The sequence below is a fragment of the Haliotis cracherodii genome, unplaced genomic scaffold (genome assembly GCF_022045235.1).
Source record: "Haliotis cracherodii isolate W230 unplaced genomic scaffold, xgHalCrac1.p SCAF_13, whole genome shotgun sequence".
Taxonomy (NCBI): domain Eukaryota; kingdom Metazoa; phylum Mollusca; class Gastropoda; order Lepetellida; family Haliotidae; genus Haliotis; species Haliotis cracherodii.
The window spans coordinates 20,757,265-20,781,088 of record NW_027266268.1 but is presented as its reverse complement, the minus strand read 5'-3'; the positions used below and the strand labels follow the sequence as shown (position 1 = coordinate 20,781,088).

At 41.4% G+C, this 23,824-nt stretch overlaps 2 protein-coding genes across 2 annotated transcripts; both read right to left on the bottom strand.

The window, feature by feature from the left end:
• Positions 1 to 904: 904 nt before the first annotated feature.
• LOC139458513 (uncharacterized) lies at positions 905 to 2,810 on the bottom strand. Its single transcript, XM_071239949.1, has 2 exons — positions 2,788 to 2,810; positions 905 to 1,520 (listed from the first exon to the last, which is right to left on the bottom strand). The coding sequence occupies exons 1-2, from the start codon at positions 2,808 to 2,810 to the stop codon at positions 905 to 907; spliced, it is 639 nt and encodes a 212-aa protein (XP_071096050.1).
• Positions 2,811 to 9,511: 6,701 nt separating this feature from the next.
• Positions 9,512 to 23,422, bottom strand: LOC139459727 (mucin-22-like). Its single transcript, XM_071241370.1, has 4 exons — positions 23,332 to 23,422; positions 19,934 to 20,039; positions 10,737 to 11,078; positions 9,512 to 10,574 (listed from the first exon to the last, which is right to left on the bottom strand). The coding sequence occupies exons 1-4, from the start codon at positions 23,420 to 23,422 to the stop codon at positions 9,512 to 9,514; spliced, it is 1,602 nt and encodes a 533-aa protein (XP_071097471.1).
• Positions 23,423 to 23,824: the final 402 nt, after the last annotated feature.

Genomic DNA, 23,824 nt, shown 5'->3' with positions numbered 1-23,824 from the left:
TACTTTCAGTTCATTCTTCTTCTTGACTTGAACTGGAGAAAGGTTGGGCAAAGAAGAATTTAAGATGTTGTTATAATTGTCCATCAACTTGGGCAGTGCATCTCAATAATGCTTGGTTTTATTATGGGTCAAGTAACGCGTAATAAGTGATTTCAGTGTTCTGTTGAATCGTTCCACATAATTACTTTTGATATTTTCGTTATGTGCAACAGTCAGAGTGATATTGTGGTTTTTTTTAAAAATCTTTAAATACTCCTTTAAACTCTGAACCACCATCCACACGCACTTTCATTGGATTCCGTTCCTGAATTATTTCTTTGAAAGCTTTCAGTACTGTCTCTGGTCTCTTATTTGTTAAAGGCAGGGTGAAAGCAAAAATTACTCAGTATGTCAATAGCCACCAGCATATAACGCACGCCATTATTCTCCTTGCTGTAACGAGTCATGTCGGTCAAATCTACATCAAACATTTCATTTATATAATTCACCCGAACTCTCAGCCTTTTGAATCTCTGTTTGGGTGGCTTGTGTAAACTGTAGGCGTCCTGTTTGTTCAGAAAACGTTTCACAGTGCTCAGTCTGAGATCTGGTTGACGACCTAATTTCAGAACCTATGAAGTTTCTCAGGACCATAAAAAGCCCCCGGTTCAAGCGGGTTAAAATGGTAACTTTCTAACATCTTCTCCTGTTTCTTTGTTACCACCTTTCTCTGTTGTGGCTTCATGTTGAAATGAGAGAAGCTCTGACAACAGACACCTATTAAAGAACAACCATTTGATAACTATCAAAAGAAGACAAACAAAGATGTAAGCATAATTTATGTTTAATTCATAGTATGGATATTGCTAAAGTACACACACACATTTCATTTGGTACTGATAGAATAATATGACATGGAAACAGTCTACAAGCGTATTTGCAACTTCAACATTTTTACAACGCATTGCTTCAAACCATTCACCCATTCGGGTGATTTGAATGTATTGTCACGATAGTCCTTACACTGGTAAGGTACTAAATGGAAAGCAGGCATTGTGCACAGATCTGGATCATCAGTCACAAGTTTCATCCATTTTCCTATTACCAGTTCATTGTCTGCATCCTCAAGTGCCGCGTTGAAGTATTTATCCACCTGCTCCTGCACCGTCATGCGACAAGAATGTTCTCCCAAAAAGATTGGATCACCTTCTTCATTAAACAGACAAGGAATACACATTTCACACATGAGCTGGCTGATCGTTTTACTCACTTCTAAAGAGTAACTCAACGTGAGAAGATCCTCTGCATGTTTCAGTTTTGTAGCCATATCCACTTCATCAGCGTTGAGTGGTGAGGTTTTCATCTTCTTGATAATGACTCTCTTTGTTGTCTTGCATTCGTCTTTAAATTTTCTCTTTGCATCTTTCGCGCATTCTTCCCTATCTTGAAACCACTCAGGCGATCTTGTTATGACTGGCTCATTTAGAGTGTGTGGCATCCGCATGACCTGCTTCCATGAGTAGAATATAGTTTTCTTGCCTCTGTTCAAAATAGCAAGTTACATCACTGTAACACATTTAAAGTCCTAAGTTTTCACTTGGCTCTGTGTTCATTATTTTATTTCTAACCATCATTAAGATCTGACCAAGTCTATTACTGCCTTTCCATTTAGATGGATTAAGAATATTAGGGTCATGCAGTGATAGACCCACACCCCACACACGATCATGCGGACTTGCTTCTACCAAGATCTTGGGAAAAGTGTCTAACAGTTGTTTCTTCAGAAAAACAGACTGTGTGAATTTAGCTGAAGATTCTGCATACACCACATCGGAACTCAAAGCATCCCATTGGCGTTGATTAAAACATCTCACACTTCTACCTAAACGTTTTTGTTCGGTGGCAGAAACACACTTTAAAATCTTATGCGCAGTTTCCCAATCTCTGAACTTACAAGCTTTTTTATACATGTAATACTGCTCGGCACAGTTAAATGTTATTCCTTCGATAACAATCTCAGTAGAAAAATGTTGACTAAACACTGAAGTTCTGGTGTAAAAAAAAACATATTTGTCAGTTGTTCAGGTTCCCATGATCAGATTCAAGATGTATACTGGCGTGAAGATTTCGTCTTGTTGACAAGATCGCTGTTTAAGCTCGAATGAAAGCTTCAACAGTTAAACACTGCTTAACTTCTATAAAGTTGAATTTCATTAGTGTACTTTGACTTCCTTTAGCGTTTCATTGGTTACTGAGTATTCATCGCACCATACATTCTATTAGTGGTTGAAACGTTGATCCTGGAATGTTATTTTTTACTTCTATTGTGTGAAAGGTATTGACTGGCCTCTGTGGTATGCTTGACAAGAATGCTTTTGTTTGTTTCTTTACTCTACGCTCCATAGGAATGCTGCTCCACAGGAATGCTTTTGTTGGAAATTCCACGCTCCACAGGAATGCTTTTGTTGGAAATTCCACGCTCCACAGGAATGCTTTTGTTGGAAATTCCACGCTCCACAGGAATGCTTTTGTTGGAAATTCCACGCTCCACAGGAATGATTTTGTCCGGAGGGTAACAGGAATGCTTTTGTTGGAAATTCTATGCTCACCAGGAATGCTTTTGTTGGAAATTCTATGCTCCACAGGAATTTGTTGGAAATTCTATGCTCCACAGGAATGCTTTTGTTGGTACTCCACACTCCACAGGAATGCTTTTGTCCGGAAGGTATTACTTTCTATCTACTTAAGATGATTAGGCCACCCGTGAAAAGCAACCAAGTCACTGAGCTTGACCACCTGATTAAATACAGTCGCTTCTCAACACAAGACATCGTTTGGATCCGGGTTAGTCACCAGTCACCACAAGTAGGCTTGTCGTATTAATACCCCCATCACACAAAACTAGTTCTCAATACGTTCGTGAAAATGTTGTCGAACGGGCTCCAACCGTGTATGAACGTAATGGACGTAGTAGCAACTATAGCTTCATGGGCGGGGAGGGTGCTCTAGAACTTTGAGTCTGCTTAAAATTTTATTCTGTCCATCCCGCTCTGCAATTAATCGGACTGACCTCGTACTTAAAACGAGAAAGACGTATTACGAACGGAATTGCCGTACTTCTAACGGAATTGCCGTTCTTCGAACCTACTAGGGACGTGTTACAACGCGTTGCAGTCGGACATAAATTACAGTACGTGTGCACACCGACCGGGTCGACTACACTTTGGAGGCATGATGTGTACAGCTTGGAGCCCTGAACTTGAATGAAGACTGACTACAACGCGCTCGGTATCCATAGGAGTCGGGCCAGGAAGCGAATACACACGCACTTGGGACGAGATGAGGACGTACTGCGAACGAGTTGGTCGGGTTTAGAACTGGCTTGGACGTATTGTGATCGAGGTAGAACGAGGTTGAGCTGGTTCAGAACGGGTTCAGAATGGCTATGGACGTGCTCGAACTGCTTCGAAACGTTCTCGGGATGAGGTGAACGGGCACTTTTACACGATCTGAACTGGATACAAACGGAGTGCAGACTGGCTAAGAACGAGATAAGAACGAGATAGACGTATTGAGGACTGCTTATGAACGAACTAGCATCGTATTTTACGCCAAACCGTGATCACAGCCGTTCTAGTATTTTGTTTAGAACGGGGTAGAACGGGATAGAACTACTTTGGTGTGATGGTAGCATAAGGAGGCGACAAAATGGGTCGGAGGTGCATGTTAGGCGACTAGGTTGAATCTACGATGGCGTGGGACGTTGATCATGCCGTCAACCACTGGCATCGTCAACAGTGATAGTGATGACTGCGGTGTAAAATAACCACGAAACAAAATCAGTAATAATCATAATTCTATAAGGGAAGGTGTAAATAATGATCGGTTATTTATGGTTGTTATAGCAACCGCACGAGCCGTTGCTCTGGCTGATGGCTGCGCTTTGAGTTATACATCATTTCGGGTTTCCTCCCACATTAAGCTGACACGCCGTGATATGTAAGGAATACTGTTCAAAGAGGGGTAAACCCAACTTACTGATTTTTAAGCATGAGCAAATTGATTGAGGCCCTCATAAAATGTAATGTCTCCCACAGCAGCCTTGATTGTTTATAGTCCAAACTCCGTACAGCCCTTGACGCCTACATTACCCCCGCGATATAGAGCTCAGCTGTAAGGAGCTTATTTACGGGCCTAAAGCTATCAATTTTCGGGACCAACTACATGATTCCAATCTCCTTGATGGCGAAGTTTCTCCAATGATGGCTGTACCCAAGAGCGAGACGAGAGCGATCGATTCGACGCCTCCTTCTACGACTTGAGTTGCGACTCATCTACTTAACCAAAACGGACGGGATACTTATCATCGTCTTCTCTACCTGTTTCCGTTATTACTCGACCCACGAAGATCCGGGGTAGAATAGGTCTTCAGCAACCCATGCTTGCCATAAAAGGCGACCATGCTTCTAAGAGGCGACTACCGGGATCGGGTGGTCAGGCTAGCTGACTTGGTTGATGCATGTCATCGTATCCCAGTTGCGTTTATCGATACTCATGATGTCAATCACAGGATGGTCTGGTCTAGACTCGATTATTTACAGACCGCTGTCATATAGCTGGAATACTGCTGAGTTCGCTGTAAAACAACAAACCAACCAACCGTTATTATTCCGTTATTTATTTCTGTCGCCACATATTTGATCCATTATATTGCCTTTTATGATTTTAATCATAATCTTGTGTATTTCAATATAATTTGTTGATTGTTCAAGAAATGTGGATATGGTTTTTAACTGATTTCACAATTTAGTTCCATACGTGCCGTTTTCAGGGTAAACCTACGCATTTGTTTGGGAATCAACACTTAACAATAATATCTCATGCGTGAGTGATTGTTAAACCTCAAACAGTCCATACCATTCGGTGAGTTTGGTTTGCTCGATGAGTGAGTTAGCTGGTTGAGTTTGGTGAGTTGGATGGGTGAGTGAACTCGGTGAGCTTTGGCGAGTGACTGGACTCGGTGAGTTGGGTGACTGAACTTGGCTTGTAGGATGGGTGAACTTTTTGTTCAATACAGGGATATGTTCAATACGCGAATCTATTCAATACACGGATATTTTCAGTACAGAGATGAGTTCCATACAGCGATCTGTTTATGACTGGGATCTGTTCAATACAGGGATCTGTTCAATACAGGGATCTGTTCGATACAGGGATCTGTTAAATACAGGGATCTGTTCAATACAGGGATTAGTTCAATACAGGGATCTGTTCAATACAAGGATTTGTTCAATACAGGGATTAGTTCGATACAGGGATCTGTTCAATACAAGGATCTGTTCAATACAGGGATTAGTTCGATACAGGGATCTGTTCAATACAAGGATCTGTTCAAGACAGGGATTAGTTCGATACAGCAAAGTGTTTATGAATGGGATCTGTTCGATACAGGGATCTGTTCAATACAAGGATCTGTTCAATACAGGGATAAGTTCGACACAGGGATCTGTTCAATACAAGGATTTGTTCAATACAGTGATTAGTTCAATACAGGGATCTGTTCAATACAAGGATCTGTTCAATACAAGGATCTGTTCAATACAGGGATTAGCTCAATACAGGGATCTGTTCAATACAAGGATTTGTTCAATATAGGGATATATTAAATACAGTGATGTGTTCGGTACAGAGGTGTGTTCAATACAGTGATGTGTTCAATACAGGGATTAGTTCAATACAGGGATCTGTTCAATACAAGGATCTGTTCAAAACAGGGATTAGTTCAGTACAGGGATCTGTTCAATACAGGGATCTGTTCAATACAGGGATCTGTTCAATACAAAGATCTGTTCAATACAAGGATCTGTTCAATACAGGGATCTGTTCAATACAGGGATGAGTTCAGTTCAGGGATCTGTTCAATACAAGGATCTGTTCAATACAGGGATTAGTTCAATACAAGGATCTGTTCAATACAGGGATTAGTTCAGTACAAGGGACTGTTCAATACAGGGATAAGTTCAATACAGGGATCTTTTCAATACAAGGATTTGTTCAATATAGGGATTAGTTCAATACAGGGATCTGTTCAATACAGAGATCTTTTCGGTACAGAGGTGTGTTCAATACAGTGATGTGTTCAACACAGGGATCTGTGCAATACAGGGATGTGTTCAATACAGGGATGTGTTCAATACAGGGATGTGTTCAACACAGGGATCTGTGCAATGCAGGGACCTGTTCAGTACAGGGATCTGTTCAATGCAAGAATTAGCTCAATACAAGGATCTGTTCAATACAGGGATGTGTTCAATACAGGGATGTATTCAATACAGTGATGTGTTCAATACGGGGATAAGTTCAATACAGGGACCTGTTCAATATAGGGATGTGTTCAATACAGGGATCTGTGCAATGCAGGGACCTGTTCAATACAAGGATCTGTTCAATGCAAGAATTAGCTCAATACAAGGATCTGTTCAATACAAGGATCTGTTCAATTCAGAGATTAGTTCAATACAGGGATCTGTTCAATTTACAGGGATGTGTTCAACACAGGGATCTGTGCAATGCAGGGACCTGTTCAATACAGGGATCTGTTCAATGCAAGAATTAGCTAAATACAAGGATCTGTTCAATACAGGGATCTGTTCAGTACAGGGATCTGTTCAATACAGTGATGTGTTCAATACAGGGATAAGTTCAATACAGAGATCTGTTCAATACATGGATCGATGTGTTCAACACAGGGATCTATGCAATGCAGGGACCTGTTCAGTACAGGCATCTGTTCAATGCAAGAATTAGCTTAATACAAGGATCTGTTCAGTACAGGGATCTGTTCAGTACAGGGATGTATTCAATACAGTGATGTGTTCAATACAGGGATTAGTTCAATACAGAGATCTGTTCAATACAGGGATGTGTGCAATACAGGGACCTCTTCAATTCAGGGATCTGTTCGGTACAGTGGTGTCTTCAATATAGTGATCTGTTCAATACATGGATAAGTTCAGTACAGGGATCTGTTCAATACAGGGATGTGTTCAATACAGGGATAAGTTCAATACAAGGATCTGCTCAATACAGGGATGTGTTAAATACAGGGATATGTTCAATACAGTGATGTGTTCAATACAGGGATTAGTTCAATACAGGGACTTGTGCAATACAGGGATGTGTTCAATACAGGGATATGTTCAATACAGGGACCTGTTCAGTCCAGGGATCTGTTCAATGCAAGAATTAGCTCAATACAAGGATCTGTTAAATACAGGGATCTGTTCAATACAGGGATGTGTTCAATACAGGGATATGTTCAATACAGGGACCTGTTCAATACAGGGACCTGTTCAGTCCAGGGATCTCTTTAATGCAAGAATTAGCTCAATACAAGGATCTGTTAAATACAAGGATCTGTTCAATACAGGGATGTGTTTAACCCTGTCTTCATTGAAAAAAATGATCTTCTTTATTTTTAAATTATATGCCACGCCACAGATTTCAATTACATAAAAAATACAAACACGGTATACTACTTTTTAGCCCCTCAGTTTATATTTATCGCTATCGTTTATGTATGTAATTTAGCATTTCAAGTTCACGATTCGACGTGAAACGAAGAAAGCCAGCCGTTGAGAGACATGAGTAAATATTTATCGCTATCGTTTATGTATGTAATTTAGCATTTCAAGTTCACGATTCGACGTGAAACGAAGAAAGCCAGCCGTTGAGAGACATGAGTAAATGCTGCGCCGATCTAATGACTTGATATGTACTCAATTAAAATTAAGTTTGTTATTAATTTGCATATAACCTGGTTGCCTTAATGCAGCACCGCACCCGACCCATTACCTGTTTGTTTTAGTGTAGTATCTAACCCGAGCGATAACCCGAATGTCTCAGTGGAGCACTGTACACGAACAATAATCTGACTGTTTTAGTGTAGCATCGAACCCGACCCAGTTCACGATACTGCGCCAAACATCAAAGTCAGGAAGCCGTTGATTACCATAAGTAAACCGATAAAGTGACTTGATATATATTCAATAAAATGGCGGTCGGGTAGCCTAGTGGTTAAAGCGTTCGCTTGTCGCGCCGAAGAACCGGGTTCGATTCCCGACATGGGTACAATGTGTGGAGCCCATTTCTGGTGTCCCCCGCCGTGCTGGAATAAAACTGCTAAAAGCGGCGTAAAACCATACTCACAGACTCTATCAATCAAAAGTAAGTATGTTACCTATTTACAGCAACACCTTCAAACAGGGAAACAGTGTCTTTGTAAACATTTGATACACTCAATAATAATAAGGTTGAGTCGGATGTGTCAAACCCGGAAACGTCGAATTTCCCTGGTTCTTCAGAGGTTCGAGAAAACAGCGTTATTTTAATAAATTTATGAAGTTGCTGTGAGTTGTGGCGTGAGTGATGTTCTGGTACGAACGTACTGTTCCTTTTCCTCATCCTGGTAACCAACTCGTGAAAATCCGGGTTGGAATAGGTCTTCAGCAACCCATGCTTGTCGTAAGAGGCGACTACCGGGATCGGATGATCAGGTTCGCTGACTTGGTTGATGCATGTCATCGTATCCCAATTGCGAAGATTGATGCTCATGATGTCAATCACTGGGTTGTCTGTCCAGATTTGATTAGCTGGAATACTGCGGCTTTTAACAACAAACAAAAAAATCACCCCTTGCATTCAGCTTCATTCCCATGATTCAGTCATCCTCTTACACGGTTTGTCAAGTATAAACAGACCCAAGCATTAACTGCATGCAGTTAATGACGCAGACAAAAGACCATATGGACCTGGTGTGACCTGGTTGACTGTGGGTCAAACCTGGTTTATCTGGTCCAGACATCATCATGTTAACACGCTGATAACGATAGGGTATCTCTGACTGCAGTATGAAACAACATTCACTCACTCCCGGGTCAGAGTTGTAGCCTTGTGGTTAAAGCGTTCGTTTGTCATGAGGAAGAACAGGGTTCGATTCCCCTCATGGTACATATTCACTGTTGATAAATGTTGTTTCAGATTTTTCTTTCGGTTAGTTAAACATCACCCCTTCGGACTTCGGTTTTTTTCCCCACCATCGTGTTGACATCCTCAGCCTAACCCTGGCAGTCGTCGTAACAACGTTGTCGTTGTAACGCATCACGACAGGACACCAGATTCAAACATTGAATCCATTTGGGAAATCGAAATCGTCATGAGAATACCAGACAACCATACCAGACAACCATACCAAACAAATAGAAGAATTCTTTAATTGGTATACAAAGAAGACATTGAGAAAAATACTATGTTGATGTATGTGAAGCCAATTAGGTCAGTGTTATGAAGAGCATAAAGGTGATATTTAAAAACAAGTCCAAATTACTCCCTCGTCATTCAACCAGAGGAGGATGACACTGGGTCTTGTGATTTCAGAGCAGATAAAAAAGCAACACAAAAAGACCTAACGAATGAATCAAACAAATGTGAACAAACTTATGTTATTGATAAATAGAAATGTCTCCGGGTTTCTTCATCTCAATAGATGCGCATTGGTTTTCCGATCTGACTTCTTCACTTCATCAACTTTCAAATGAGTTTTACTGTAATTTATCCCTCTCTTCTGTCGAACTCTCAAAGATCCATATCCCCTTCTTCCCCAACCCTTCCAGACCGGAGATCCAAAGGTTGATCCTGGCCTCCCTCTTCCCCTACCCTGCCCAGACCACCCTCGCCCTTTTCCCTTTCCTAACGGACGTGTTATAGCTGTTGTTGTCGTGACTGGAATAGATGTAATACCTTCACGTATCCTCCTCCACTCTTCTGTTGTCGTGGATTCATCATCAACATGCACTGCAACAGTTGTGATCTTTTCTTCAGTTGTTGTAGTTTCCTCTGCGACAGACGTTGTAAGCATAGCCGTTGACGTCATACTTTCTTCGGATGTTGTTGAAGCTTCCCATGAGTGTGCAGTAGGTATTGATTTTGATGTGGTTCTTTCTTCTGTAGCTAACTTTTCCGTTGCTTCCTCTTCTTCCCGACACCAGGAATCTGTAGCCATCGTATCGTAGGTTGTAGTTGGAATTGTAGACCATGCTACATGACCTTCAGTACCAGAAACACCTTCTGTAGTAGTAATAGTTGTCGAAGGTTCTCCTGTACTCATTTCTGGAGTTGTCGTTGTCGTGGTCGTTGATCTTTCTGTACTAGAAACCCCTTCTGTGGTAGTAGTCGACAATTCTTCTGGACTCATTTCTGGAGTTGTCGTTGTCGTGGTCGTTGATCTTTCTGTACTAGAAACCCCTTCAGTGGTAGTAGTCGACAATTCTTCTGGACTCATTTCTGGAGTTGTCGTTGTCGTGGTCGTTGATCTTTCTGTACTAGAAACCCCTTCTGTGGTAGTAGTCGACAATTCTTCTGGACTCATTTCTGGAGTTGTCGTTGTCGTGATCGTTGGTCTTTCTGTACTAGAAACCCTTTCTGTGGTAGTAGTCGACAATTCTTCTGGACTCATTTCTGGAGTTGTCGTTGTCGTGGCCGTTGATCTTTCTGTACTAGAAACCCTTTCTGTGGTTGTAGTCGACAATTCTTCTGGACTCATTTCTGGAGTTGTCGTTGTCGTGATCGTTGGTCTTTCTGTACTAGAAACCCTTTCTGTGGTTGTAGTCGACAATTCTTCTGGACTCATTTCTGGAGTTGTCGTTGTCGTGATCGTTGGTCTTTCTGTACTAGTAACCCCTTCTGTGGTAGTAGTCGACAATTCTTCTGGATGGGTGGTCCTTTCTGGTGTTGTTGTCGTAGTAGTTGTTGTAGATCTACGTGTAGTTGTTGTAGTTGTTCTTTTAGTAGTTGGCGGTGTTATTGCAGTTGTTGTGGTTGTTGGAGCTTGTGTGGTATGAAAGTCATTCCTTAAAGCTTCTGTAGAAGTAGTTGTCTCTGAAGACCGTTTGTGTCTGTGAAGCTGGTCAACAAACGAAGGGACTGTTGGTAATCTGGTTCCAGGATGGTCTGTGATACACCAGAAAGGTCCATCCTTGACTGCCTGGGTCAGCGTGGTGCAGTTCTGAACAACCTCGGCACAGTTCTTGCTATTCAGATGCCTGAAAACACAATCATAATTAGGAGATAAACATACTGTGTTTTCAATGTAGAGCTAGGTTACCTGTAGATGTAAAGAATTTTGTGCAGGATCTACCGGAATCATGGAATATCGGTATAGGATTACCTTTGTAGTTTCAGTTTACCTGGTTTGTATTAGTAGTAGAAATTAGTAATAGAATATACAAACTCATTGACACGGTTACAATATGCATATTATTATATAATAATAATAATAATAATAATAATAATAATAATAATAATAATAATATTTTAAAAAATTAATCGGTAAATAATAAAGTTGAGAGTGATTGATTTTGGTTTTACGCCGCTTTTAGCAATATACCACTAATATCACGGCGGGGGACACCAGAAATGGGCTTCACAAAAATTTAATCGTATGTGTCCGGAATTAATTTCATTAATAATTCAAGCAATCACAGTTACCCTTTGTGCTATATTCATAATCCTACTGTGTGCCGTGCAGTAAGCCGTTAGTCATACATATCATATGTGTGTTATTGCCGCCATGTGTTGCAGTATATGGATATCCATTCTGTTATAGATAGCTCGGGTGACCCAGTCGTCAAAGGCGCCGCAATTTGCTGTGCAGAGTTGCGTCCCTTTGGCATGCCAGAAACCTATGATTGTGGGTTCAAAAACCCCGGTTCGCCCTGATTATTTTTCTTCGTTTGTCAGCACCATATCGTGCCCGTGGGTTTCACCAAAGTGGTAAGCGTCTCTAGACCAACATCACTTCGGTCTTTCCTCCAACATTAACCTGACACGCTGTTATATACTCAACAACAAAAGTTCCTGTGATACCAATATTTTAGTGTATTTTTCAAACAAGTAAAGTTTGGTTTTCAATACTGTAGTACATGTATGGAAACAAGTCACAAAAACGCAACTGCTACAGAAAGGTATGCATTCCATGTAAAAGTTGACTTTTATGCAAGCCCCATGCATTTCACTACCCAAGAATGGGTAAAAAAACATGTGCGTTAACGGGATTCCATATGCATTGTTTAGCATCGTGCTGACAACAACCAATCAGAAAAACAACAAAATTACGCAATTATTCAACTTTACGAAATGCCACGCCTGTCCGAAAATGAGCGTCTGCGGGCCATCGGTATGCTTGAAGCAGGATCAAGTCAACGTGATGATGCAAGACAATTTAACGTCCACAACACCATTTGGTGTTTATTGCAACGTTGGCAACATCCTCGGAGTGGCAGGCAACGCGTAACCAATAATCGACAAGACAACTGGATTCGAACAACACACCTTCGAAATCGATTCCAGCCAGCAACAGTGACTGCAAGAAGCATCCCTGGCCTTCGACGAATATCTTCATAAACCGTACGTCGCCGACTCAGATGTGCAGGGATTGTCACCAGAAGACCCGCCAGATGTCCCATTTTGACATGAAACCACCGCCAAGCACGTCTACAGTGGTGCAGACAGCGTCTACACTGAACGGCCATGCAGTGGGGACAAGTTCAATTCACTGACGAGTCTCGTTTTCACCTCAGCCACAGTGATAGACGGATTCGAGTGTACCGACGTCGAGGTGAACGTTACGTTAATCATTGTGCCATTGAAGAAGATAGGTTCGGGGGCGGCAGCATTATGGTATGGGGTGAGATTACAGCAAGACACAGGAACCGTCTGATAGTCATAGAGGGAAATCTCAATGGATAGCGCTACCGCGACGAGATCATCGGCCCTGTTGTTCTACCGTTTTTGCGTCGTCATGGCCCAGGCATTACCTTTCAACATGACAACGCCCGGCCTCATATTGCTAGACTTGTTCAGGATTCTCTTAAAAAAAACAACGTGAATGTCATCCCCTGGCCGGCTCCCTCCCCTGATCTCTCACCAATCGAGCACATGTGGGATGAGACGTGTTCCAAAGACACTCCAGGAACTTCGAAACATGCTCAAGTAGATATGGACAGATATCCCACAGGACTTTGTGCGACGCCTGGTCCATTCCATGAGACGAAGATGTGTTGCTTGCATCGCAACCAGAGGTGGACACACACGCTATTGATTTGTAATTGACATTTTGATTTGTAAATTGTTCATGTTTTTTTTATGAAATCACGCATTTTCTGAAGTCAGTATGGCAAATTAGACCATTTGCACACTTACAGGAGTATTTTATCTGTTGCAAGCCGAAATTGTTTCAGATTTGCATTTGCAACTTTGCATTAAATCTTATTCAATGTGACAGGAACTTTTTTTTTGGAATACGGTTAAAAGCAGGGTTAAACCAAACTCACTCACTCACACATTCTGTTTTACCTTCTATGGAACTACATGGATGATACCTTTAACATTCGCGCTTTGGTTTGTGCCATTCTTCTTGTTTGTTTCTATAACAATGACAGAACCCTTCTATATTCATAAGAAATCTCCACAGAAAGCAGCCCGACTTTATCACAAACGTGTTTATGAATCACCATCAAATAGTGATGATATCATGTGTTCGTTAAAAGGCGAGCGTATCCTACACCGCCGGTGGCACCCGTCACAAACACATACAAAGTCAAGTCAAGTGTTCACTTGAACAAACATAGAGGCATATGCTTTGAGTCAAAGTGGGGTATTGCATCAGACATTATTTTGGTCACTTTTGCGTCAGATTTGGAAAAGTCCTCCACGTGTATTTCATAAAACGTTTTGGAAGATTTACTGAGGCCTTGAATGTTTTACACTGATCAAGAACATTTGAGACGCTTTCGTAGAAAGAGTCTGCTTTATTGTTCCTGAAAAGTTGTGAGGTGAGGGTTTAACGTCGCGTCCAAGATTATTGCACTTATATAGCAACGTGCAGGAAGGTGTTTTCGTGTGTGTCTGCTTGCACTAGTCCGGACTGATGCCCGTTAATAGTACTAGCTCACTGAGACACCATGCCGCAGTTTAACATGAATACCCCACTCAGATACAGTATACTGACTCCGAGCCGACCAGTGTTTGTTTCAGACCCTTAATGCCGAGCGTCAGGCAGGGTAACAACAAGTACCATCTTTTAACGTCTTTTCGTATGACGCGGCCGGGAATCGAACCCCGGACCTTCCGCACTCCTGGCGGACGCACTACCACTAAACCTACAACTAAAACTATATGTTAATTTTGAATTAATCTGTTGGGTACAAGTGCAGAAATTCTGCTGCTTACATGATATAGAGAAACATTAAAGAAATGCGTTAACAACACGGGAGAGGGCGGGGTCGAATGGTACAAAACAGAAACAAAAAGAGATACGCCTACGGCCATCGTCGGTGACGTCAGTTTACGTCCTCTATGTAACGTCAACGCTGTTTAGTGACCCATACAGGATGGCCCAGAGCAGACGACCGGAAGATGCCAGACTGAGACTCTCGTAGGAACACGCGGGTCGTCGGAGTAGCGAAGTCTGCCACACACTACCCCAGGACTGGAACGTTGGAGAGATTTTCCCTATGTTATAGGACCAAACTTAACACAACAACGACTGACAGACAGTCACAACCTTCAAGTACTGTGAGTACATGCCCATTCAAAGTTGACTCCGAGATAACCATAGAAACCAAGAACGTGATCAGTATTGTGTGTCATCGGCATGTAGCAGGAAGTAGAGTTGATATCAATTCTACTCTTCCACAAACCAAAGAAAACTCTGTTACAACGTAGTGTACCGCGTGGATCACGTTTAACTGACAATCTTAAGTCTGTGGTTAGAGTGAGGTGAGGTGAAATTGGGTTTAACGTCGCGTCCAAGATTATTGCACTTATATAGCGACGTACATGCACGTTGATGTGTGTGTGTGGCTGCTTGTACTAGTCCGGACTGATGCCGATTTATAGTGCTAGCCCACTGAGATACCATGCCGCAGTTTAACATGAATACCCCACTCAGACACAGTATACTGACTCCGAGCCGACCAGTCCTTGTTTTAGCCCCTTAATGCCGAGCGCCAGACAGGTTAACAACAAGTACAATCTTTTAACGTATTTTTGTATGACGCGGCCGGGATCGAACCCTGGACCTTCCGCTCTCCGGGCGGACGCTCTACCACTAGACCACGGAGGCGGTCCTGTGGTTAGAACATATGGCTACAATGAGATTAACACACCCACACAAAGCAAAGTAGCTCGCAGCATCACATTTGTTGGTGAGAATCACATCTCGACATTAGTGTCACTGAATGATTGACTGACCACTTGTTACTCTAGTCAGGTTCATGTAAATCCCTCAAACTGTGTCGACGTCAGTCATGAGGATTGTATTACCAATACCCAGAATATTGTAAACAATACTGATAATGTGAACTATGTAAATGTCAATAGTGACCAAAATTTGGACTAAAATGTCAACGTCGTTACAGAATCTGTTGATGACAAGCCAAACTACGATGGTGCAAATCCTGGTCAATGCAATACCTTCCGACATGCTAACGCCCCCAATTCAGAAAAAAACTTTCGGTACACATGTTTATTTTCAAAATGTCACCGTAGTATCAGTGATGATAGTACCAACTTAGTCACTGAAAGTATAACTGATAGTGATAATGGACTGAATATTGTTCGTCTCGCAAGTCTTAATGTATGTGGACTCAGAAGACGACTTGAATTCCCCGAATTTGGAAATGTTATTCACGCTAATGATATAATAGCCCTTCAAGAAACGAAAACGGATGTATTACATGATCTGCAAATTGAAGGCTATAAGCTGTATTTGCAACATAGAACAGGTGCAGGGAGAAGATCAGGAGGTACTGGCCTTGCCATAAAGGATCATTATTGTAAATACATCACTAAAGTTGAAGAGGTAAATTATTTCTGTATATTTGGAACCGTAAGGAATGGATTACATTATCGTCAAGTCGCAAAGAATTATAAAAAGTGTGCTACAAGAAACATTAATAAACACAAACAAGAAATTAGCACCCAACTAAGGAGAAAAGCTAAAGCTTCCCCAAAAGAGTTCTGGAAAATATTAAACGGGACAGACAACACAAATGATGGACCTAGCCCGGCTGTAGGCAGATTTTACGATTTTTTTAAGGACATCAATTCTACAAGATATGATGATGATGAGTTACATGACATTACTGTATTGAATAAAGTTATATCATCAGAAGAAATAAAAGAGGGAATTAGAAACGAAATAAAGCCTGTGGGTTAGATTTTATGATTAATAGTTATTTGATTGACGCATTTGAGTTGTTACTCACATCACTATTCAATCTTGTATTCACCACGGGTATACTTCCTAATGCATGGTCAACTGGTATTATTAAGCCAATATACAAGAGAAAGGGTGACCCGTTAGACCCTGCTTCTTATCGACCTATCACAATACTGAGTTGTCTTGGTAAGCTATTTACCGGTATTTTAAACAATAGATTTACTAACTATTTAAATGTGAATAGCATATTTTCGCCAGCCCAAGCTGGATTTCGTAAGGGCTTTTCTACAATTGACAATACTTTTGTTTTGAATATGCTCATAAATATACTAAAAAATAATAAAGAAAAATTGTATTGTGGATTCAATGACTTTTCAAAAGCTTTTGATAATGTCTGGAGGGTGGGTCTCCGGTCAAAATTGTTAAATTCTGGAATTACGGGTACATTTTCAACATTAGTTAAAAACATGTATAGTGACATTAAGTCATGTGTTCAAATAGGCAAACACACTTCTAACTTCTTCCCAAGTTACACTGGGGTTCGCCAGGGAGAAAATTTATCTCCCCTACTATTTTCAATTTTCCTTAACGACCTCGAACCGTGGTTGATAGAAAACTGTTGTCAAGGTGTCAAGTTAACACTGTCAGAGGAAACATTTACTCTCTGTGTACAGCTCCTGTCACTGCTGTACGCTGATGACATAGTTCTATTTGGTACCGATCCTGGATCTCTGCAAAGTTCTTTAAACTCACTCTTGTTATATTCTCGAAAATGGAAACTAACGGTTAACATATCTAAAACTAAAGTTGTTGTTTTTAGCAGTGGTACTACAAAGAGAAAACTCGCCCCCTTCATTTTCGCTGTCTCCTGAAGAAGGCCGGAATATCAATCTCCCACTCGATTGTATTATAAAATCATTTGATGTTATTATGTTACCAATCTTACTGTACGGCACCGAAGTGTGGAGATTTAAATGTTTGAATATGGTTGAAAAAGTTCATTTAAAATTCCTTAAATTAGCGGCTGGTTTGAAATTATCAACTCCTTCTTTTATGGTCTATGGCGAATTAGGCAGGACCCCCTTTAATATTAGAGTTGCTAAGAGAATTATAGGTTTTTGGCATAGACATATTATACGATCTCTATAAAAACAGTTTTTGACTCTAATATATCAATTCATAAGGATGGAGGCTAACGTAAACTCCAATATTCACCCTTGGTTATGTAATTCGGAATGACTATTAAGCTCCTGTGGCCTGACCCAAGTATATGATATGCCATGTAATTTCAACACCAAGTGGCTAGTCTCGTCTGTGGAAAGAATATTGACCGATCATTTTCTACAATCCTGGAGAAGTTCAATATTGTCGAGTTCAAAAGATTTCTATTATGAATATCTTAAAGAAATGCCATTATTTGAAAACTATCTCTATGTACCTAAATCTATTTATTACCCGCTCTTAAAATTTAGCACTAATAACCAAAATTTACCAGTCGAGATTCGCCGCTGGAATAATGTACCCAGAGAACAACGTCTATGTTCACTCTGTAACTCCCCAGCAATAGCAGATGAATATATATATTTCGACATCAAGTTTATGATAACAAAAGACTTGCACTTATTCTTAAAAGATATTTAACTCGGTCAAATGTGTTTTCATTTATAAGCCTATTTTCAACGACCAAACTAAAGGAGCTAAAACGTCTATCAAAATACGTATTATTTGTATTTAACACTTTGAATGCTAAATCTAAATGCACACAGGCTTCTTGATGTAAATATTATATTTATCTCTGTACTTTATGTATGCTCTTGTACCACCGTCGGTGGTCTATGGAGAATAAAGAATCTGAATCTGACAACGAACACCGGACGCGGGGCATATTCCGTCCTCAACTTAGCATATGACCTTCGTCAACCAGAGGATTTACAATTACTTGTTTACTTAACAAATAATAATTCCTTCATCAGTATATCAAACACGGCCAATGGCTATATTTTTAGAAAACCGATCAATTACTACGCTAGAGTACTAAGGTTAGACAGCTACAACAATTTAAGTGATGTATTATAAAACAGACACAAGACTGTCAAGTTAACCTGACACATTATTTAACGACAAGCTGTTTCCTCTTTGAGTCATAATGTTTTAACGACCATGCAATGTATGGTGCTATTGAATTAGTGCTCTCATTGCAGCCAAACTGTGAGAAATATAGAATGTATTAGATGAGCGTTTAATCCTACTTTTTTGGGTTTTGTTTTTTTTGTTTTTTTTACGCCGAACTCAGCAATATTCCAGCTATATGACCGCGGTCTGTAAAAAATCGAGTCTGGACCAGACAATCCAGTGATTGACATCATGAACATCGATCCACGCCATTGGGATTGATGACGTGCATCAACCAAGTCAGCGAGCCTGACCACCCGATCCCGTTAGTCGCCTTTCAGCATCGGTTGCTGAAGACCTATTCTAGACCGGTTCTAAGGACTACGATACATTCATACTTTTATAAATCTATTTAATATTCATAATTGATAAATGATTTTAGAGACGAATCAGTGTTCTCTAGCAAGAGAAACTATCAAAAACAATGATAGTGTGACGTCACTATCTACTATTATGACAATACATCTCACGTCAACAGTAATGACTTTATTACGTCAACAGACGTATCTGCATTACGTCAGAAATGCCAGAGCGTGTGAAATATATCATTACTCACGCCCTCCGTGTGCATTGTTATGAACTTGTTCATCTTCATCTAAATGGTTAATACAAATTGATAATTTCTTTATTAGGTGTGTCTTAATAAATACATGCCAGGCTGTTTATACCATACCATACCATACCATACCATACCTTACCATACTCTATTATTACTTTAGACATACGTTTCAATAGCATATACATGCTAATGTATACATGCAAACAATGTCTTTGTTAACTGAACTTTATGTATAGACATAGTAGAGAAGTCGATCCATCAGTTTTGAAAACCTTGCCAAGAAGCTAACGGGATCGTATTATGACGTCACTTCCCGTACGTGAACAATGATGTTAGTATTACGTCAACGGTGGTCTTTGCGTTATCTTAAAAATGCCGTGGAAAAATTGAAATCATTCCTACACTATTCTTACGACATTCAACATTACCATACGTTTCATAGTTTCAACATGTTGTAGTCAATGCGCATCTATTCACTGAATTTTCTGATTCACCACTGGATTGTCTGTTAACGTCACAGGCCGCCATCACATAGCAGGGTTGCACTTGTGCGGTTTCAGGCCACAAAAATCACAGTGAGTGAGTGAGTATGGTTTTACGCCGCTTTTAGCAATATTCCAGCAATATCACGGCGGGGGACACCAGAAATGGACTTCACACATTGTACCCATGTCGGGAATCGAACACGGGTCTTCGGCGTGACGAGCGAACGCTTTAACCACTAGGCTACCCGACCGCCCCTAAAAAGCACAGTAAATTGTGTGAGTGGTAGATGGCACCGGTAGTGCAGGACATGCCATTCATATACTTTTCGCCGCTTTTTTGCCTCTTACACTCAGTGGAATATGTTGCGGCGCATAATCGAGACTGGCTGTATCTGACGTTTAATAATTAGGTGAACGCGTGCATCTTGAACTCTATTGATACCTGATACCATCACGCACCTACAGACAAATACTCTGTTTGACGAACACACAACTACAAATCCACATTTGCTGACATGATGGGCGCCCTCCGTCAGCTCAGTGATTGGTGTCCTGTATGTCCGACCTGAGGATTAAACAAACATTATCATTCAAGTCTTTGAATGGGTCAGTGTGGTTTTACGCCGCTTTTAGCAATATTCCATCAATACCTCGGCGGGGGATACCAGAAATGGGCTTCACACATTATACCCATGTCGGGAATCGAACCCGGATCTTCTGCGTGACGAGCGAACGCCTTAACCACTAGGCTACCCGACTGCCCTCAAGTCTTTGAATGGCATTTAGAAGTGATACACGTAAGGAAGAGAATTTATGGATGTCAACTTGGTGATGAGGGAGTAAGTATACTAGCCACATTAAGAAACTGTGCACGGAGAAAATATAGATATAAGGGCACAACGTCCATATATGAAATATAGGTTTGAACACAGCAATTATTGGAGACATTCAAACGCTCATGCACGTGCCATGCGATATGACGTCATTGATGGGGGCCTATGGACGTGCAATGTGTTACTGCACGTGCATCCTGTGCAGCTGTACACAGCATGTGCAACTCAAAATTCGCTGTCAGTTTGGAAAGCATGATCTGTGGTCATTCAAAAATTCAAAACTTCTCAGGCGCAGACACAAGCATATCACAAGCAAATCATGCCAAGATTGACAGCTGCACAGCGTCATGAAGCCATTGGAATGATCCGAGCGGGAATGAGGCAACAACAGGTGGCAACACATTTCCAATGCCATCGTAACACGATATCGGCATTGGTGAGGCGTTATCAGAATACAAATGACGTTGCCGACCACCCACGTTCAGGACGTCCCCGAGTAACGACGCCAAGACAGGACAGATGGATTCGAGTTACACATCTCCGACACAGGTTCCAAACGGCAGTAACGACGTCCCAGACAATTCCTGGACTGCGCCGTATCCATCCCAACACTGTCAGGAATCGTTTACGTCAGTACGGGATTCGACCACGACGCCCTGCCATACGTCCCATCCTGACACACCGTCATCGAGTCAACCGTCTAAGATGGTGTCGAAATCATGTTCGCCAACCTCGAATATGGTGGAGAAATGTTGTCTTTACAGATGAATCGAGGTTCAACATTTCACACAGTGACCGGCGCCAACGTGTCTACCGGCGTTTGGGAGAACGTTATGAACGCAACTGTATTGTGGAGAGGAATCGTTTTGGAGGTGGCTCTGTGATGATTTGGGGTGGGATAACAGCACGGCACCGAACCCCTTTGGTGGTTGTTCAGGGCAATCTCACCGGTGTTGGCTACAGAGATCAGATTCTGAGGCCTGTGGTCATTCCTTTCCTGCAACGTCATGGCCCGGGATTGACATTTCAACAGGACATCGCTCGTCCTCACACGGCTAGGGTCGCAATGGATTTCGTTCACCATAACAATGTCATGTTACTGCCATGGCCTGCAGTTTCTCCAGATCTCTCCCCAATAGAGCATGTGTGGGATGAAATGGAGCGCCGTCTGCGTCGTCTTCCACATCCTCCAGATAACGTCCGTGACTTGACACAGGATTTGAGGAGGATACGGCAGCCTATTCCCCAGGCCTTCCATGCCCATTTGGTGGACTCCATGCGTCGCCGATGCACTGCTGTGATTCACGCACAGGGTGGTCATACCCGTTATTGACTTTGTGACTTTGTCGTATGACCCCCTACTCCATTTTGATCTTCTGACGTCATCGTAACAGATGTTGTTCAGGTCCCGTTGACATTTTCTTATGGTCCGATCATTCAGCTGCTACAGCGTCTGCATCATTTTGTTCTTGCTGTGTTGTATTTCAATCCAGAATATATTTTCTCCGTGCACAGTTTCTTTATGTGGCTAGTATATATACACCGAAACGTTGTTTTCCATATAATAAAGAAGTTGATATCCATAAATTATCTTCCTCACATCATCATTGACACAGACATAATCAGAAGCAGAGAAAAGGAAACATTTTAGACCTAGATATACATATAGACCTGACAATACATATAGATCTAGACGTAGACATAGGCGTACGCGTAGATAAAACTATATTCAGGTTTAGACAGAGGTGTATGCTAAACATCCCTATAGACCTAAACATTGGGCTAGACATAGACATAGACATAGACCGGGACATAATTATAATTCACACATTTTGTTATTCATAGTTATTTCAGGTGGGTGAGTATAGTTTTACGCCGCTTTTAGCAATAGTCCAGCAATATCAAAACGGGAGACACCAGAAATGGGCTTCACAAAGTGTACCCATATCGGGAATCGAACCCGGGTCTTCGGCGTGACGAGCGAACGCTTTAACCACTAGGCTACCCGACCGCCCCCAGTTATTTCAAGAACATAGGTCCCAACAACTATGCTTGTCGTAAGAGGTGACTAAAAGGATTGTGTGATCTGGTGACTTGGTTCATGCATGTCATCGCGTCCCAAATGTTTGGATCAATGCTTGTGATGTCTATGACTGGATTGTCTGGTCCAGACTCGATTATGTACAGACCGTCGTCTTACAGCTGGGATGTTGCTGACAGCGGCGTTAAACAACAAACAAAAAAACTGTACACGCACATTGTCCTCGACAACTAGAAGGCGTGAATGAGAGAAGTTCAAGTTACGTGATGCAGGTACTTCACGTCGTTCTACAGACGTGTTCAAGTTATACTGTCATGGTACAAATTATAAACTGCGTGTTATTTTTTCATTTATCTACATCAAAGTGGATTTGCTCTATGAGGTGGGGTGAAATTGGGTTTAACGTCGCCTCCAAGATTATTGCACTTATATAGCGACGTACATGTACGCGCGTGTGTGTGGCTGCTTGTACTAGTCCGGACTGGTGCCGATTTATAGTGCTAGCACACTGAGATACCATGCCGCAGTTTAACATGAATACCCCACTCAGACACAGTATACTGACTCCGAGCCGACCAGTGATTGTTTCATCCCCTTAATGCCGAGCGTGAGGCAGGGTAACAACAAGTACCATCTTTTAACGTCTTTTAGTATGGGGATCAACCCCGGACCTTCCGCTCTCCGGGCGGACGCTCTACCTCTAGACTACGGAGGCGGTCCTTCCTCTATGAAAACTATAATATACTAATCAAAAGAAGTAAAACAACATCCGATTTTTTCAGATAACTGATTAATCTGTTATAGCTGGTGGTTTTTGCAACACGCTGCCTTCCAATTGTGGGTGTTCTTTAACTTGTTTTGAATAGTATATTTTAGTTTTCATAGGGGAAATCCACTTTGATTCAAATAATCCTACTGGTTACATTCATAACACGTTTACACAATATGTACATTTGGCCATTTGGAAACTCATTCTTACTTACCATGAGAATGAATCTTCAGTGGTTGCAGTACACAGTTCTGACATCTCGCGAGAGTAACGACGAGACACAGAAGATGGAGGAGTCGCTGCATTATGGAGAAATTTCTGAAAAGAATGACACTAACGCATATGAAGTGATGTACTGTTGACCATTGATCGTCAACAGGTTCGCGCTTCTGCCTACACATGTGCTAGCAGGTTAATTGATCAACTTTGAGCCTTGCATCATCAGCTACGTGTAAATGTGTATTGATGCGTTACGTTAGCGTTACGCATTACCGGGTAATTGAGCCAGAGCATTTGACTACCATTTAGTGCCGGATATAAAAGTATCTTTTTTTAAACACATACGTCATACAAACTAAAACGTATAATAGAAAGGGGAACCTGGAACAATGCTTTATTTCAGGACTGAGGCAATCTAGACTTGTCAAATCCACATACGTCTACAAACTAAAACGTATAATAGAAAGGGGAACCTGGAACAGTGCTTT

What these genes read in the sequence shown, in the direction of transcription:
- LOC139458513 (XM_071239949.1), bottom strand. Translation starts at nt 2,810, where the DNA reads ATGTCTTGTGTTGAGAAGCGACT. An exon ending in TCTTGTGTTGAGAAGCGACT is followed by an intron (nt 1,521 to 2,787) that starts GTATTTAATCAG and finishes TATTTTGAACAG; the next exon opens with AGGCAAGAAAACTATATTCT.
- LOC139459727 (XM_071241370.1), bottom strand. Translation starts at nt 23,422, where the DNA reads ATGCAGCGACTCCTCCATCTTCTGTGTCTCGTCGTTACTCTCGCGAGA. An exon ending in AACAGAGTATTTGTCTGTAG is followed by an intron (nt 11,079 to 19,933) that starts GTGCGTGATGGT and finishes TTGTGTTTTCAG; the next exon opens with GCATCTGAATAGCAAGAACT. An exon ending in ACCACCCATCCAGAAGAATT is followed by an intron (nt 10,575 to 10,736) that starts GTCGACTACTAC and finishes TCCAGAAATGAG; the next exon opens with TCCAGAAGAATTGTCGACTA.